Consider the following 18736-nt stretch of genomic DNA (forward strand, 5'->3'; position numbering starts at 1 on the left):
TTTAAAAAATTGTTTATTTATTGTTGAGAGAGAGACAGAACATGAGTGGAGGTGGGGCAGAGGAGACACAGAATCCGAAGCAGGCTCCAGTCTGAGCTGTCAGCACAGAGCTTAACGCAGGGCTTGAACCCATAAACCACAAGATCATGACCTGAGCCAACAAAGTCAGACACTTGACTGACTGAGCCACCCAGGCGCTCCTGTGCAATTGTACTTCACACTGGGGTTATGATACTGGAAGGTCTTCCAATCATCCCTTACCTTACTCAGCATATGGCCATTGATTTGGCCGTTTTTCTATACCTGCTCATTTTGGCTCTAAACAGCATTCTGCCTCTGCTGGGCAGAGACAGTAGCTTACCTTTATCGCCCCGCTCTAGGGGTAGTTGCCAAAGAGGAAGGGGATCGGTGAAATTGGTGAAGGGGATTAAGAGGTACAAACTCCCAGTTATCAAAAAAAAAAAATGTCAGGGAGACAAGGAGTACACCATAGGGAATGGAGTCAATAATGTTGTAATAAGTTGTATGGTGACAGATGGTAGCTACACTTTTCTTAGTGAGCATGGAGTAATGTATTAGAATTGTTCAATCACTTGACGTTGTACACCTGAAACTAAGATAACATTGTATGTATGTATGATAACATGTATTCAACAATTAAAATTTTCAAAAGATTTAATCAGATAAAAAAGAGTTGTAATAATTAAAAAAAAATTTTTTTTAACGTTTTTATTTTTGAGACAGAGAGAGACAGAGCATGAACGGGGGAGGGGCAGAGAGAGAGGGAGACACAGAATCGGAAGCAGGCTCCAGGCTCTGAGCCATCAGCCCAGAGCCCGACGCGGGGCTTGAACTCACAGACCGCGAGATTGTGACCTGAGCTGAAGTCGGACGCTTAACCGACTGAGCCACCCAGGCGCCCCAAGAGTTGTAATAATTTTAATGTGATAATTCAGTTATTTTTTTTAAAAAATTCTACAGCACTGGGCCATGTCCTGACAGGTCAGGAGTTCATACCAGTGATCTAGATCTAACTCAAATACCATTTATTACATCAATAACTTAGTGACTAGGGATGATTTATTGTTTTTTTATTTTGTAGTTTTAATTTTATCTAAATCCAAGTTAGTTAACATATAGTGTAATAAAACTATTTTTACCTTCATATATATCTATATTTTCTTTATATACTTAGGTACTCTGATTTTGGGTGTATATAACAGTTATATCATCTTTTTAAAACAAATTCAAGTTAGTTAACATATAGTATAGTATTGGTTTCAGGAGTAGATTTAGTGATTCATCAGTTACAGATAACACCCAGTGCTCATCATCCCAAGTGCTCTCCTTAATGCCCATTACCCATTTAGCCCATCCCCCCCACCCAACACCCCACCAGCAACCCTCAGTTTGTTCTCTGTATTTAAGAGTCTCTTATGGTTTGCCTCCCTCTGTTTTTATCTATTTTTCCTTCCCTACCACTATGGTCATCTGTTTCTTAAATTCCACATATGAGTGAAATCATATATTTATCCTTCTCTAATTTCACTTAGCATAATACCCTCTAGTTCCATTCACGTAGTTGCAAATGGCAACGTTTCATTCTTTCTGATCGCCGAGTAATATTCCATTGTATGTATATATATATATATATATATATATATATATATATATATATATATATACACACCACATCTTCTTTATCCATTCATCCATCGATGGACATTTAGGCTCTTTTCTTACTTTGGCTATTGTTGATAGTGCTGCTATAAACATGGGGGTGCATGTGTCCCTTTGAAACAGCACACCTGTATCCCTTGGATAAATGCCTAGTAGTGCAATTGCTGGGTCATAGGGTAGTTCTATTTTTAATTTTTTGAGGAACCTCCAAACTGTTTTCCAGAGTGGCTGCACCAGTTTGCATTTGGGGATGACTTAGAAGCAATTGGACCTAAAGCTCTTGCTTCCCTTGTTGATTTTGGATCTCAGCCCATTAAATGGGAAAAAGTTTGAGGGCTGTCTGACAATAACCTTTTTGAGAGTCCAGTTACCTGGATCAGAGAAATTCTACCTGGGACAAAACTTTTTTTTACCTTCTAGCCAAAGTTTGGGGACTAAAACAGGGGCCCTGAAATTAACTGAGTCCTCTGAGAAATAGTGCAAACACATCCCATTTGTGGGTAGAAACCTCCCTTCCTCTGGACTCTCATCACTGGCTCAAGATATCCTCTGGACGTCTGGTCTGGACCAAGAGTAAAAAGTAGAGCCACCAATGGGGCGCCTGGGTGGCTCAGTCAGTTAAGCTTCTGACTTTGGCTCAGGTCATGATCTTGCCATCTGTGACTTTGAGCCTCGTGTTGGGCTCTGTGCTGACAGCTGAGTCTGGAGCCTGCTTCGGATTCTGTCTCTCTCTCTCTCAAAAATAAACATTTAAAAAATTAAAAAAAAAAAGTAGAGCCACCATTAGGATTCTTCCTCAGGAAGTTGTACAAAGATGTGGCACTCCAGACTCCATAGCGTCTGCTCAGGGGACACACTTCGTAGCTTCTGTATTCCAAGAATGAACTTGTAAGCAGACAGATCCTTGAACTTGTCTGTCAGCCCATGCAGGGAGGTGGGGCTGAAGCCTGGAACGGCTCCCACTTCCATCAGCTCAGCTCCCGCTTCTACTCAGCTCAGCACACACTTACGATCTTGTCATTTTACTGAGTTTTTGAAATGATTTTTATTACACACTAGCTTCTGGAGAATACCAGGTTTGTTTCAAGGCTCCCTTCAGGCCCATCTATCTTATGCCCTGTCCCTGTCCTGGGGCTGAGGTGCAAGTGGAGGATGGAACAATGACCTCCCCACCTTTGTGAAGACTGTCTTTCCACACCATACAGAGCAGGTGGCAGCGTTGGGGGTGGGAACGGGGCCATGGGTCAGTCTTCATCTGAGTCACTGGGGCCCAGGTACTGGCAGACAGCATCATAGTGAAGTTCCACCAGCTGATTCTCTCTCTGCAGCTGCACCACAGCCCGGCTCTGTTCTCTGTCCCAGTCCAGCAGGCGGCCCACCTAGAGTAGCAGCGGGTGGAGTCAGCAGAGCCAACCCAGACTCTGGGACATCCCCTGCATGCTTCCACCCCCCACGCCCAGGTCTGGGACTCACCTTTCCAGCCTGTGGCCCCAGCACCACCATAACCCGGTTGCCTTGGACCTTGGGGACCAGGGTCTCCAGCATGTCTTCCCTCAGGCCTACAGATGAGGGGAGGGAGTGAGGCCCACAGCCAGGACTAGCCCACCCAGGGTCCTGTCACAAGTCCTTTTCTGTATTCCTGAGAGCCACTCTGTACCCTGTTGACAGGTGTGGGTGAGGACACCTAAGGAGCAGTTCCTAAAAAAGGGAGCACTTATGTAGGAAGATGATGGGTGATGACAACAGATACCGTTTACTGTGGGCACGTTATATGCCCTGCCCTGCACAAGGAGTTCAGGACACATCTGTACAAGAGGGAGAAATAGCTCATTTTCATGCCAATGTCGCAGATGGGGAAAGGAGGGGCTCAGATAATCACTATCACAGAAGCGCCTAATGTTCTGTCAGAAGATTCTGGGCCTTGGGGGCGCCTGGGTGGCTCAGTCGGTTAAGCGTCCAACTTTGGCTCAGGTCATGATCTAATGGTTTGTGAGTTCGAGCCCCACATTGGGCTCTGTGCTGACAGCTCAGAGCCTGCTTTAGATCCTCCGTCCCACTCTCTGTCCCTCCCCTGCTGGTTCTCTCTCCCTCCCTCATTTCCTCTCTCTCTCAAAAATAAATAAATAAGCTTAAAAAAAAAGACTCAAAATTAAAAAAAAAAAAAAGACGATTCTGGACCTTACAAAATATCTGAACTCTACCCTATCTCCCAGCCTCTGCCCACACCAGCCTCTTGGTCTAAGACAGCCTTCCCATCAGCCTCCAGGATGATAATGACCCAGTGGCCATCTCTCAGACTCACCTTCCAGGACCTGGCCTTGATCTGTTCGACACACACAGGTATCTGGGCTGAGGACATCTTCGATCGTCATCTGGGGAGGTCAAGGGATGTGAGAATGTTGGAGTTATGGGGACCTAGTCCCTGGGGGAGGAGGAGAACCCAGGTTGCAGGGTTCCCACCTTGGTGTTATAATACTGGCCACCCTTGTGCAGCTTGTCCACAAAGCGTACGCGTAGGTCCCTGTGCAACCAGTGCTGGCTCCTGGGACCTGCCTTCTCATTCTTGGCAGCAGGCTCCCCCTGTCTGTGGAAAGGGGCCAACACGGGGCTTAGTTCATTAGATGCACATTCTGCTCACCCCACCTTTGCTGCTGCTGTGAAACCCACCCATAATGCTGTCTCTAGTTCCTTCTATGTGCCTGCCTTGCCCTGGAAGCCTTCTCTGACTGCTGGAGCCTCTCCACAGCCTTGCCTTCTCCCCCCCATCCCAGATGCCCAGGGTCCCACCGGTCAGGAAGGTGTTTTCGCTTCCTCTGTGAGTCCTCTTGCTGGCTGGGGAGGTCCTGATCCCGGAGGGCCTTCCATGACGAAGCTGTTCCATTCTGTTGCACTGAGGAAGTTTTACGCATCTGGCCTACACAAGGGTGTGTGGGGAGAAGGAGGAAGGAGCCTCAGTGTGCCATTCTCTTACCTTGCAGGCTACACCTCAGCCTCAGGCCACCTCCCACTTGCCTCAGTGTCCCCTCCTACCATCATGACTTTGCCTACACCAATGGAATGCTCTCCCCTTCCCTTCAACTGCTGGGGCTTCCTTTAGGAAGCCTTCCTCAGCCACTCGAGCCTGCGCTGATGCTGCTAATCTGAGGCGACCACCTAGTATGGGCTAGAAAATCCTGAGAGCTCTGTCAGCACCAATCTCCCATCTGCCAAACTGCCCCATCCTGCTGCCATGCCTAGAATGCCTTCATCCCTGGTCACGGCCTAGTCCCAGCTGCCCTCACTCCCTAGAAGAAGACAGGCTCATCACCCTGAATAGACCTCCCAAGGATAGGAATTGGTTTCCATACCTGTTTATTCTCTCAGAAAGAAGCAAAAGAAAGCCCCAGGGTTACTACATCAATTTTTCCTCAAACTGAATAAACCACTTATCTTCATTCTCGCCTCCTGACCTCTGACCAGAAGTCACACCTGCCAGGCAGACTGCTGATCTCCCCGCCACCCCCCCCCCCCCGCCCCCGCGGAATGCTTCTCTAACTCTCCCAGCTAGGTAAAAAGCTCACTCACTGAGATCCAAGGAATTCTTGTCAAACTCCTGCTGTGAGACAGGTTGCAGGTAGTACTCACTAACAGTCACCATGCGGCTCCCCACGGCCAGGCGAACCATGGCCCGAACGTTGTCAGGATCGAGGCCTTCTACCTGAATGGTTGGGGGGAGGAAGTTAGGAATGTGGACTAAACCCACATTCCTAGGCCCCAGCTGTCCACTCTTATTTCCAATAGGCTTGACCCCTGTGTCTCCCCCACCAGACTGATCCAAGGCCTGGGACGGGCCCTGGTCCATATGTCTCCCCTGACAGACTCTGTGGCTTGGATATATTTTAAGAATTTAATCCTCAGGAACATGTGGCATATGGCATTCTCTCTTTTAGTTGGAAACTGAGGCTCAGAAAGGCCCAGCAAGTGGTTCTGAGTTACCAAATGAGGCAGCAAGCCAGGCACGTCTGAAAGACAAGGACTTCCAGCCCTTTCCACCCCAAACCCAAGTCTTCCTCCCTCTGGCCCTCACATCAATCTTCCCCACTGCCTGTCTCAGGCTCCCGGCACAGTTTTGTTCCTTACCTTCCCATAGAGGCCTCGGTGCGGGCCAGAAAGAACCACCACAGCTCCCCCAGGCACCAGTCCTTGAGGCTGGTCTTCCTTATCCTTCTCTTGCTCCTCATCTGGCTTTGGCAGGCGGTGGGGGCCAGTGGGGGCCAGGGCCTGGACCTCAGTCAGGTTGGCACCCAGCCCTAACCCCTTTGGTCTCAGTGAGTTGACACGGGGCTTTACCACTCTGCAGGGAGCACAGTATGTGAGCTTGTTGGCCAGGAGAGGGGGAAGATGTAAGTTTTCAGTGCCTCCCCCACGCACTACTATTCAAATTCCACCCTGTCAACATGTTCAAGAATAGCCTTTCCCATCTCACACTAGGACTGCTTTTGATCTACAGAAATAACAATTTCATTTGGTCCAACCTAATAACACATTTGATAGACCATCTATTACATAGTATCTACAGCAGGACCTGAGGCAGATCCCTGTAATCAAACACCCTGATATTTCTACAGGGGAAATCATACAAATGTTCACGCCAAGCAGGAGAAATAGACTATAAAATGCTCTGTGTCTCAGGTCATGTTTGGCTACTAAATGGTTTATGAAAAAAATGTTTGTTTTTCAGAATTCTTTGGAGTTGAGAACTGAGAAGAAGTGACCATAAGTCTGTGTGATAATAGCAAATGTCTAGTCTATGTTTATTTGGGGCCAGGGCCTGCTGTAAGTGCTTTATGTGTATAATTTCACATAACTCCACAACAGACCTGGGAAGTCAATATTGTCATTATCCCCATTTTCAGATGACAAAGCTGATGTTCAGAAAAGTAACTTTTACATAAATGGGATCTTGTTACAGAGTTTCAAAGGGTAAATAGGAGATTGAAACAGTAGTGGAAAGGCTTACTAAATTAATTAGGGTGGTAACATGCCCTCTCCCTGCCTGGATGGTTTTGGATGGGTAGTAACCATGGGGGTCTTGTTCGCTGCCCCCATCTGTTGCCCCTTGCCCCTACCCTAGAACTCACTGATTGAAGGTGCGGCCAATGCCCTCGCCAGGCTTCCAGCCCATGCCTCGTAACATGGCCAGCCCATAGGCCTCTACAGGGACTGCCTCGTAATCAGCTTCTTCCGGCACCTACAGGTTCAGACAGAGGAAGGATGGTTAGGCTTGGCTCACAGTGGGTCCTCCGAAGTGCGCTTACTAACACCCACAGGGTGACCCTCAATGCTTCTTTTCCAATAAGCTCAAGGTTAGTTTTGATTTCCTCTTGCTGTCTCTCACTTTACTCCTCCATGTTGTCCTTCAACAAATAATTATAAAGCACCTGTTCTGTGCCAGGTGATGAGGATAATCACTAATCTAGGTGATGAGGATAAAGCAGTAAACAAAACAAAAACCCTTGCTCTGTGAGGCTTACATTCTAGTTGTAGAGACACACAATAAATAAAATACATAAAACATGGTATGTCAGGTAGTGATAAGTTATATAAAGAAAAATAAAGCAGCTTAAGGGGATGCAGAGGGATGGAGAAGAGAGGGTTACTGAGTTGATATCTGAGCAGAGACCAGAAAGAGATGACAGAGGGAGCCAGGAGGATATAGAAGGGAGAGTAGTCCAAGCAGAGAGAACAATAAGAGCAAAGGCCCTGAGGCAGGACAAGATCTGGTGTGGGAAGAGCATCATGAAAGTCAACCTGACTGAAACAGTGCTGTGGAGGCAGAGAGGGTGGTGAGACATTAATCAGGAGATCTGGGCTGGAGCTACAGGAGGCTGGCCACCACACAAGGGGACCCAGTGAGGAAGTTACAGCAATGGTCCAGATGAAAGATACTTGTGGCTCAGACCAGAGTGGTGATGGTGAGAAGTGGTCAGATTCTGGATGTATTCTGCAAAGGGACATGATAGGATTTTGCTGAAAGGCTGTACCTGGGGTATGGAATAAAGAGGGTGTCAACACTGACTAAGGTTTTTTGGCTGAGAGGAAGGATAGATGTACCTGGGTTCAACTGAGATGTGGAAGGCTGGGGGAGGAGAGGAAATGAGAGAAATGAGGCCAAAGAGGGAACAGGGTGGAAAGTGAAATGAAGGTCCTATTTTTTAAGATGAAAGACATCAGAAGACATCTGAAGGCCAATGAGAACAGTTCAGTCAAAAGAGAGGGTGGTCTGGGGCTGTAAGAGAAATAGGCCCCAAAGAAGCATCGCTAAAAAATTGCGAATAAAGAGGTGAAAAGTAGAATCCATGTGTATGAAAGACAGACTTTGTTGCTTCTGTAGACATACCCTTCACTTCTCCTTATCGATCACCTCCCATCCTCACTCCAATTCTTTATACTCACTTTAGACACACTGCAAGTTGCTTCACCGATGGGCACACACAACACCGACTCCCTGCCACCATGCTGTTGCTTGGGTTGTTCCTGCCATTGGTACTCACGCTGCTCCTCCCTCTCTCACTAAACCCTACTTGTCCTTCCAGGCCTCACTCCTACCACTCTGGTCTGAGGCTCCATCATTTCTAGCCTGCACTACTAGTCTCCTTGCTTCCGCCTTTACTTACTAGTCTGTTCTGCTCATAGTAGCCAGAGAGATCTTGTGAAATCTTAAGTCTTCACCCTCTCTGCTCAGAGCCCTCTCATGGCCCTCATATCATTCACAATAAAAGCCAGAGTCCTCACCATGGCCCACAAGGCCCTGCCTAGTTTAGCCCCAGCCACTTCCTACTTTCCAATTCTGTCACTTTCTACCTCTGCTTAATACAGTGTGATAGATTACACTCTGTCATCATAGACAGTTCTACTTGGCATTTAATATTATTAGTGTTCCTATGTGTCTTGAAACTTGTGTTTCTGGTCTTGGGATGCCTGAAATTGTCTACTACTCCTCCCCTTCACTCATTCCCCTCCAGCTACACTGGTCTCCTTGGTGTTCCTCAAACACTCTAGGCAGAGTCTACCCTCAGGATCTTTACATTTCCTGTTCCATTTGCTCATCTTGTTCATATAATTCCAGAATGCAAGTGCTTTTCCACACCTCAGTATCTGGATTCCTTTGTTAATGCTTCCAAAAAAGGACAGAAGGAGGAAGAGCTAGGCAGCAGGCCTCTAGTACACACACTGACTTTCCCTGCTGGGTGCAGAGAGGCAAGCCTGGCAGACAGGGCAAAGAAAGGCTGGGGCTGGAGGAGTTAGGGGCCAGCTCACTGTCTCAGCTCGGGGTTCGCTGTCTGCCCCTTCTCCGTTAGGGATGCATCCTTTCTGGATCATGGGGATAGCAAGCATGGGGTCGATACCCGAATTTTCTCTCTCCTCCAGGGACTTCTTGGAGTCTAAGGAAGAATGGGAGGAAGCAATGAGGTCCCACCCTCTCCTTCCATTTTCCTCCCCCTCCTCCTTCACTGGGGCAAGGCAAAGAGGGGATCACTTACCCTCAATGATCTCCTTTACAGCCTGAGACAGCACCCCTCCCACCAAGGCCTCAGTGTTTGTGGATGGCCCAGGAGCCTGGGTCGGTGGCTGCCTGCGATGGCCATTCTGGATCAAAGGGATGACGAGTTCCTTGGGGGTTTCTGAGGGCTTCACACTGATGTGGACACAGAGATGTGAAGTTGGGAGAGTAGCATGGTCAGTGGGTTCTGAGCCCCACTCCTCCCTTCAGAGAAAACACAAGAGCCACACTCACCCCCAGCTGGAGGGACCACACCCTCACTCTCATGTCATGTATCTAATGGTGTTTTCTTTAGATTCTCTCCCCCACCCCCAACTCTTAAATATCAGTGCCTTTGAGGAATCAGCCTTCAGTCCTGGAACCTCTGCTCAGCCCAAGACCCACTTCCGTGGCTTTCACAATGACTCACAAGTCACCATCTTCAGCCCAGACTCTCCCCAGGTCCAGGCTCTACACCAACCCCTGGATGGCTTATTCTCTTCTGGAAGTCTCTCCCTCCAACTCTCCTTTCCGCATTAAGCTGATGATGGCCTCCCCAAAACTCCATCTGCCACTCCACCCCATTCCCTATACTGGAGAAGCTCCACCGCTTCAGCTGAGAAACTAGGGGTCCTGTCATTCTCCACTCCTTTCCTTCTCTCAAAACGCACACATCTCAAGGCCCCCAAGTGCTAAAGACACACCCTCTCAGGAATACATCCTCTTTTCTCAAACGCCCTGGCTGTCAGGTCCAATTTCCCCACCTCCCCTGTCACACACTCCCGCCTTCTCGCCTCCACGAATTTCCTCAGGCTGTGCTCCAAAGGTTTGGTGGCCGCTGCCACCAAAACAATCAACTCCGATTCCACCCTCCCGCTTGAACCCACCGAACCTAATTCCAAGGGATGAAAGACACGGCGCTTCACCTCTGCAGCTCCCTCCCTTCCACGGTCTTTAAGAAATCCTTCTCCTCCGGAGCCGCACTCGCGTCGTCTCCCGGATCCGCCAGCCGTCTCCTGGCGGACGTGCGACTGAAGCTGAATGAAATTGGGGCAGCAGAGGCTCCCGCGGGTCGCAAAGTACCGTCTTCAGCGTCCGCCATCTTGCCCCTCTTCCCAGGCGAGTGTGCTGCTTTCTGGGAAGTTTAGTTTGGGCTCAGTTTGACCGGGGCCAGACGACGGGCTTTAGAACTACCTTTCCCAGAAAACACTGCGGCATCGACTGGCGTACGTGGAACAGGGGCCTTAAGAAGTAACTGTTGCTGTTCTTCATAGGGGCGCGTCGCGCCAATCATATAGGAATATGTGGTTCTTGGGGGTATTCATTCTTTCATTCAGGTAGTCAACAAGTAGTTATTAATCGCCGTGCCCTACTGGTATGGGAAGTGTAGATAAAAATACATCATTTAAGAAAAAAATCTGTGTCAGTTGTGTACAATAACAAATAGACATGTAAATGGTGCCTACTGATGCCAGATTTAATACACCACAAGCTCTGGATTCAAATATTAATAAAATAGACCTCCTCCTTTCTAGAGGATCATAGTCCAGTAGGGAACAATGACCTAAACAGATATTAAAAGTATATATACATGTGTGCCTGGATGGCTCAGATGGTTAAGCATCCCACTCTGGATCCCAGCTCAGGTCTTGATCTCAGGATCCGGAGTTCCAGCCCCACGTTGGGTTCCGCGCTGGGTGTGAAGACTACTTAAAAAAATACACATACATACAGTTGACCCTTGAATAATGCAGGGGTTAGGGGATCCAATCCCCTGCCCCCACAGTTGAAAATTTACAAATAACTTATGATTCCTCAAAAACTTAACTACTAATACCCTACTGTTGACTGGAAACCTTAATGATAACCTAGGCAGTAGAGTTACACATATTTTGTATGTTACATGTATTATATACTGTATTTTTTTATACCGTATTCTTAAGAGTAAGCTAAAGAAAAAAATGAAAATGTTATTCAGAAAATCATAAGGAGGAGTGCCGGGGTGGCTCAGATGGTTAAGCATCTGACTCGATCTCAGTTCAGGTCATGATCTCAGGCTTGTGGGTTCAAGCCCTGCATGGGGCTCTGTGCTATCCGTGCAGAGCCTACTTGGGATTCACTCTCTCCCTCCCTCTCTCTCTCTCTGCCCTCCCCCCACTCTCACTCGCTCTATCTCAAAATAAATAAACAAAAAAATTATAAGGAAGAAAAAATATATTTATAATACTATACTGTATTTATTGAGAAAAATCCTGGTATAAATGGACACGTGCAGTTCAAACCCATGTTGTTCAAGGGTCAACTGTAGTTCTTACTGTTACCCAAAACTGGGTTCACCTTTTGGTAGAAATGGAGCCAAAAGACTCATCCAAGCAAAGAATAGGAAAAGGAAGAGTTTTACTTGCAACAAATAAAGGAGAACACTGGGGATATCTCCCAAAGCAGTGTCTCCTTCAACAATAAAAATGGGTAAGTTTCAAGCTAAAAGTGCATATATATTCATGGAAGGGCTTGCAAAATTGGGAATTCAGCATGGAATTGGAGCAAAGGTCATCTTAAGGCAACTGAGACCAGGTCTCAAGTTAATTGAAGTCAGGAGAGCTGGTCAGCATCATCAATTCTCTGGCTCCAGTTGGTCCGGTATTTGAGTGCTCAAAGGGATTTAAATCCTGCAAAGAAGACCCAAGAATATGTGTCAGGTCAACCTTTACTTTTGAATCAGAAATGGAAGTTTTACCACTGATTTATTGTTGCCGATATGATTAGGCTATCTTCTGGCCTGATAGTGTCTCTTTGTTCTCACATTCTTTTGTTTCCTTCAAATCATTATCTACTGAAATCTATTCTTCTGCAATTTCAACACATCTCAGGAAGTTCTACAAGAAATGTGCAAGTAGTGCTTGTCAGGCAAAAATTGCAAGATGAGCAAGAGTCTAAAATGAGTTTTCTTTCTTTTTTTAAGTTTATTTTTTATGAGATAAAGAGAGAGAACCAGCGAGGGGAGGGGTCAGAGGATCCAAAAGTGGGCTTTATGCTGACAGCAGTCAGCCCAATGTGGGGCTCGAACTCAGGAACCGTAAGACCATGACCTGAGCAGAAGCCAGATGTTTAACTGACTGAGCCATGCAGGCACCTCTAAAGTGACTTTTCTTATGTCAAGAAATTTATGCCTCATCTTTCTTTTTCCAGGGATCACAAATTATTTCTGCTTATACTACCAACATTAAATATGTTGTGAGAGCCACGTTCTAAGGCTTTGAAAGGTTAATGGGACAGATTCCTTTTGTGTAGGACCTTAAAGAGAGAGAAGAGAAATTGAAAGGGCCCCATGAAGGGCTGTTTTTTGAAGGACTGCTTTTTTGCCCATTTCCCTGCTTCTCTTCTTGCTAGGACCAGCACACCTGCCTTACACATTCCTTATAATACAAATAATGTATGTCCTCGTAAGAATGAAGGAGTTAATGGTTTCTTTGGAACCTTCCAGCACAATAGAAAACTTCTAAGGAATGAGTGAGTGAGGCCATCATGTGTGTATTCCAGACCACCGGTGCTAGAAATCTCAATTTTAAGACCCCCTAGCACCAAGGAATAAGTGACTTATGGAGGACACGTGGACCATTCTCCCTGTTCTGTCCAGTTCCTCGATGCCTGAGAGGACACTTACATCAGACCACAATCCTCAGTAAAAACCCCAGACACCAAGCAAAGACAAGACTCTCTCCTTTCCTGAGTCTCCCAGACACTCTGCCTGTATCTGTACTCTCTCTGTATCTTTAATAAATTCTGCTCTTACTTCTTCTTGGCTCACATTTGATTTTTATGCTGCATGAAGCCAAGGACCCTCTTGGCTGGTCCTGCGGGACCCCCTCTGGGTCCTCGGACCCAGCCTGCCTTCATCATAAGAGTTTATAAAGTAGAAGAGTGATACTGAAATAGCCACCAGAAATAATACCACAGATGTGCTAAAAATTCATCCCAAGGAAATCATTAAAGATGTGCGAAAAGATTTTTTTAAGTTTATTTAAGAAATCTCTACATCCATGGGGCACCTGGGTGCCTCAGTTGGTTAAGTGTCGGACTTCAGCTCAGGTCATGATCTTAAAGTCTGTGGGTTCGAGCCTTGTGTCAGGCTCTGTGCTGACAGCGCAGAGCCTGGAGTCTGCTTCAGATTGTGTCTCCCTCTCTCTCTCTCTCTGCCCCTCCCCCACTCACAGTGTTTCTCTCTCTCTCTCAAAAATAAACATTAAAAAAAAAATCTCTACATCCAACGTGGAGCTCAAACTTATGAGCCTGACATCAAGAGTCACCTGCTCTTCTGACTGAGCCAGCCAGGAGCCCAATGAAAAGATTTTTATGTCAGATTCATCATGGTATTATTTATTGTAGCAAAAGTTTGAAGACCACTTAAAGGACAACAGAAGGAGACTGGGTAAATGAATTATAGCACATTTCTTGCATGGAACACATATACTAAAACATTTAAATGTGAAGCTATAAATATACTTAAATGAAAGTGAAATGTTTGGTAAGTAGAATAATGTGCTGGGTCAGAGGATGGTCTTGAAAACACAAACCACAATAATCAATCTCATGGCCATGTTTCCAGGCTTAGAAGCCCTGGGCATCCTTAAAGATACCTAGCAGATAAAGACTACAAAGCAACTTTTATAAATGTCGATTTAAATAAAGAGGTAAACTGATGCAAGTTCAACAAGATGAGTTTATTTGGGAATAGCAAAGATTGCAATTCTGGACACCCAAACTGTAGCAAGCTACAGATAAAACCCGAATTACAATTCTTCTCCTATTCCCAAATAAATTCATCTTTCTGAGCTTGCCTCGGTTTACCTCTGTATTTAGGTTGACATTCCTTGGAGTCAGAAGTGGGATCCAAAGGAGACGACCCCAGAAGAATGATGATCCAGGGAATCATGTGAGGTACCTGTCCCAAGCACCTTTCACTCATGGCTTCTGTCAGTCCAGACCTACTTCTCTTGGGTGAGTCTCCTCTAGGATTCTGAGCTCCCTGCCTTTGGTTAACATTTCTGACTTTATTCAAGATCTGTTTAAAAACTATCATTTTTTGGTGAGTACTTGTTTCTCTTAGTGAATACTAGTTTGTTTGGTGAACACTTCTTTGTTTTATTATTGGAAGCACACCAAAATGTTGGTATAGTTCCTTTGGAATTCTTGGGACTGTTAAAAATAAAGCCACACATAAGCCCAAGGTGGAGTCACTTGCCTTCCAAGTTGCAATTAATTGCAACTTCAACCTCTCCAAGAGTGGAATTTTAAACCAATCAATCTGGAATATTCTGGTCTGCACCAAAGAGGTAATCTGTCACTTGGGGCCCTCTCATTCCCAAAGGAAGATCAGGTAATCTGCATGATAAGAACCACCCCACCCCTCATCCCACATTTTCTTCAGAGGGGAAGTGAATTTACCTAAAACAATACTTTATTTTCTTTTGCTTTTTTTCACTTTTCTTGCCCAATCCTCCTTCCTATAAAAACTTGCCATTTTGTATAACTCCTAGCAAACCTCCACTCTACAGTTTATGAATTGTTTAATAAAACCGACTAAATCTTCAAATTTACTCAGTTAAATGTTTGCTCTTTAGCAGATATTAGAACTATTAAACAAGCTTGGCAAGTTTACAGAATAGAAGATCAATATACAAAAATCAATTGTTTCCATAGACAAAATAAAGATGCAATTAAAATATTCCATTTACAAGAGCCTCAAAATAATAAAATACCTAGGAATAGATGTATCAAAAAAAGTGTAAAAACTGAACTGTGAAAGCTACAAAACATAGTTGAAAAAAACTTAAAAAGACCTAAGTTATGAAAATACATGCAATACTGAGTCAGGGCCTGTGGGGATTCTCAGCCTTGACCTGTTGAGTACTCTCCTGCATCTTCCATCTTCCTCTGCCATCCTCTCCCCTAATCTGTGCCCCCAAATTCATTAAGGAAGTTTCCAGCGCCATGGACTGTTGAAGCTCCCCCAAAGTATCCACAGGTTTTTCACACTTTTCTGTATTTGCCACCCTAGGAACTCTGTATGAGAAGCAAGAGGGTCTTGGGACAAATGACTATTGAAGACATTACTGTCCTTACAATACAGCATACTAAAGGCTGGGATAAGGAAGCGGCTAAGAAAGCTGTAGTGACTCTCCATAGAAAATACATAGGCCCAACCCGCTAAATTTACATTCTAGCCTTATCTCTTCCAACTTACACTCAGGCTCGACCACAATTTAATTACCTAGGTAGTGCCCAATCAAAGCAATTCTCCAGGTGCCACCCACAAGAATACGTACCCTTATACGCCCCTTCTTAAGTAATCCTGGGCCCAGCTAACAGAATAAGCCTCCAGACTTTCCTACGGCCCTCTAATACACACGAAGATCTCGCTCCTCATATTAACACCCTCACGCCCTCCCTGGAGGGTGCAATTCCAAGATTGGGCTCCTGAACTTTCCAGGCTCCGCCCTCTAACTGGCCTATAAACTTCAACCCATTCCTGACATTTCGAGTCCCGCCCCTTCGCGCTTGTAGGCTCCACCCCCTAGAGTGGCCTTCCAGGACCGCCCCTTAGCCAAGTGCCCGCCCCCAACGCTCTCCAGGACCCACCTTCTCAGAAATGCCATTCAAAGCCCCACCGACAGGGATAACCAATCCGGCCCGCACTCACAACTAGCCATGCAACATTCACCTATAGCAGTAACCTTCCCAGTGTCACCTCCTGGAGGAATATTCTAGGATCACGTCAGGGCTCCCCCGTCTCGCAGCTCCCTCCGAGCCCCGCCCCACCAGTCCCCCCCAGGGGAGCATTGGCCCCACCCAGGGGAGCAACCAACCATCCCGGGTCCGCTACGTCAGAATCCGGCTCCAGTCAGACCCCGCCCCCTGAGAGGCCCCGCCCCGCCCCCGACACGCACCGGCCTTGGGGCGCAGGCGCAATGTGGCGCCCGTCCTGCGTACCAGCGCCGCCACGTCGGCCGCAGCTCGGGCCGCCAGGGGGCGCGCGTCCAGCCGCGCCAAGAGCTGCCGGGCTCTGGGTCCCGCGGGCAGGGAAAGGCCCCGGCCTGCGCGGGTGAAAGGAACAGGTCAGCGCCCGCCGGAGCCTCGGCCAACCCCCACGCTCCCCGACGTCCGAAGACCTAGAATGCCCCTCAAGATCTTCAGAGCCCCCCGACCACTCGCTCGATAGTTCCGAAGGTCGCCCACTGCCCCTCTCAACTCCCGCGACCCCCAGACCATCGCGAGTATGCGGGTGGACCCCCGCCTGCCCCCACCATAATCCTGGAGACAGCTATTTGGCCGAATTATTCCCGGACCCTTCCGAACATCTTGGGACTATCTCTGGAGGTCTCCGACTGCCCCTTCATAAGCCCAGATTCCAAACTCTTTCCGCACGATATCGAGAGGGACCCCGATTTCTCCAGGTGCCCCGACAGAACAGGGTCGGCCGCCGCTGCGGCCCCGGCACCCCCGATTCCCCTTCCAGATATCCAGGTATCCAGATACCCTGATGGCCCACGTAGTCCCAAATTGCCCCTCCATTTATCCCAGAGGCTTCCCGCCTAACGCCCCCACCCCCGCAATTCACTACAGACCCTGAGGGCCCAGGTGTCCCCAGTGACCCGGGCAGACCCCAGTGGCACAACTCCCCGGAGACTCCTGAGAGCCCCCGGGTCTGGTACACGGCCCCGCGGTGCGGATGCGGGTGCGGGTACGGGTGCAGGTCGGAGACCTGGAGCCCAGCCCGGGTCGCCGGGCCCCCCTGTTCGCCGCCACCGCCACCGCCACCGCCACCGCTACTAGGGCGCCTGGGCTGCTTTGTTTACTACCTGTCGGAAGGAAAAGGTGAGGAGCAGACAGGCGGGGCGAGGGGTGGCAGGACGCGCCCAGTCCCTCCTCACCCTCCCGTACCTCCTCTGCTCCCCCTAGGGTCCGTGACGCCCCCCGCGTGCGGCTCCATGACCCGAAGTCTGTCGGGTGGACGCACGGCCGCCAGCGACGCGTTTGGAGCTCCTGGGCGCGCTCACCTGGCGGCCTGCCCGAGCCTGGGCGCCGCTGTAGCCGGCTGGTCCCGTGCCCGGCGACCTGACCCGCGCAGTCACCTACCTGGCGACAGGCAAGGAGGCCTGGCTGTGGGAGGCAGCGTGAGCGCTTGGCCTCCCTCTACCTCAGGCGCCCCCTCTGCTCTCCCAGGACCCTGGGCTGTGCTCCTTTTCCCACCCAGGAGAGCCTTTATTCCGTGAGCGAGAAGGGGAAGTCGAGGCCCAGAAAAGTTAAGGTCCCCGCCCCAGCTCTGACAACTAAACACGGGGGTGCAGAAGTGGAACCCACGTTTACCAGGGACCTCTGCAGCCTCCAGCAGAGCTTTGCTCCTGGTAGTTACTCGGTACATTTGCAGTGAACGTTGGCCTGAGCCAGGACCTACTTAGGAACTGGAAGAGTCTGTTGAGCTGGGCAGGGGGTAGCCCTTGAGGAGACTTGGGTACCACGGGAGGGTTTGGGGCCCTGAGCATGATAGGGCTGGGAGACTCAAGAAGCCGGGAAGGGCAGGTGCCCTGGAGAGTGGAGGGGTGGTAGGGGCCTGAACTTGAGGAGGCTTTGAAGGCCCCCCTGTTGGGAGGGGACACCAGCCAATGAGAGGTGAGAAATGAGGCCTCTCTTAGGTATTAAAAGTGGGGGCAGCCTGGGGACAGAGGTCCCGGCGGGGGGGGGGACTTGGGCACAGTGCTACTGTAGTGGAAGGAGGAATGGGGTGCAATGAGAGACAGTCTGTGACAACCACTTTGTGGAGGAAGAAACTGAGGGGCACAGGGGCTCAGACACCTGTCCAGGGCCCTACAGCCGGCCAGTCTCAAGAAGCTTACCCCCAACATGCACTGTTTCTGTGACTTTCACTGTAAGCTGTGGACACACTGTGTCCTGATGCTCATTCTGGGTGGCCGGGCAGCCTCTCTGGGCCAGCTTTCAGGGTCTCTGTGGTGTCATAGGTGAGAGGGGCGGAATGGTCCCTGCTTTCCTTCCTCCTGGAATGTTGTGGCCCTCCCACCTCTGATCTGACCTTGTCTGAAGGGAAATACACTGGACTTTATTCACTGCTCTGCCTTGTTCTTGTGCATACCACATGGGGCTGTCACCGTTCCCCAAATATGTGCACGGTTTTCCCCACCCTCCTGCCTTTGCCATGCTGTTTCCTGTGTATTGGAGCCCTTCCGAATCTTGTCCACCTGGAAAAGAACTTCATGTTATCAAGGCCCAGTTTTAAGGCTTCAACAATCCATTCACCCTTTTCTGAAAAGAAAGAGCATATGTTCATTGCAGAAAATGAATGATTGGTTGAATATGTAGAACTGTAAACTAATGTGCTTTTGTCTGTGAGGAAGAGTCTAGGCTGATATGTTTTCCTGCGTCTTCTCAGGAGCACTGGATTAGGGAGAAAAAAACCAAGGCTGATCCCTAGGCTCCCATGTCCTCTCCTTCCCTGGGAAGCCTTCCCACTCTACTCTC

At 48.4% G+C, this 18736-nt stretch overlaps 1 protein-coding gene across 3 annotated transcripts; it reads right to left on the bottom strand.

Moving 5' to 3' along the window:
• Positions 1–9: 9 nt before the first annotated feature.
• GPKOW (G-patch domain and KOW motifs) lies at positions 10–17262 on the bottom strand. 3 transcript variants are annotated; one of them, XM_027053923.2, is made up of 12 exons: positions 17144–17262; positions 10129–10574; positions 9204–9358; positions 8980–9104; positions 6801–6910; positions 5800–6013; positions 5245–5377; positions 4468–4594; positions 4141–4264; positions 3983–4052; positions 3154–3239; positions 10–3059 (listed from the first exon to the last, which is right to left on the bottom strand). In XM_027053923.2, exons 2-12 carry the CDS (start codon positions 10302–10304, stop codon positions 2925–2927), a joined length of 1455 nt encoding a protein of 484 aa, XP_026909724.1. In that variant the 5' UTR covers positions 10305–10574; positions 17144–17262; the 3' UTR covers positions 10–2924. The 3 variants fall into 3 exon arrangements, with proteins under 3 accessions (XP_026909724.1, XP_026909723.1, XP_026909722.1); XM_027053922.2 differs by lacking the exon at positions 17144–17262 and adding an exon at positions 15842–16006 and having other exon boundaries at positions 10129–10571; XM_027053921.2 differs by lacking the exon at positions 17144–17262 and adding an exon at positions 15842–16006.
• Between the last annotated feature and the right edge of the window lie 1474 nt (positions 17263–18736).

This window comes from Acinonyx jubatus, chromosome X, assembly GCF_027475565.1.
Source record: "Acinonyx jubatus isolate Ajub_Pintada_27869175 chromosome X, VMU_Ajub_asm_v1.0, whole genome shotgun sequence".
NCBI classification, from domain to species: Eukaryota; Metazoa; Chordata; class Mammalia; order Carnivora; family Felidae; genus Acinonyx; species Acinonyx jubatus.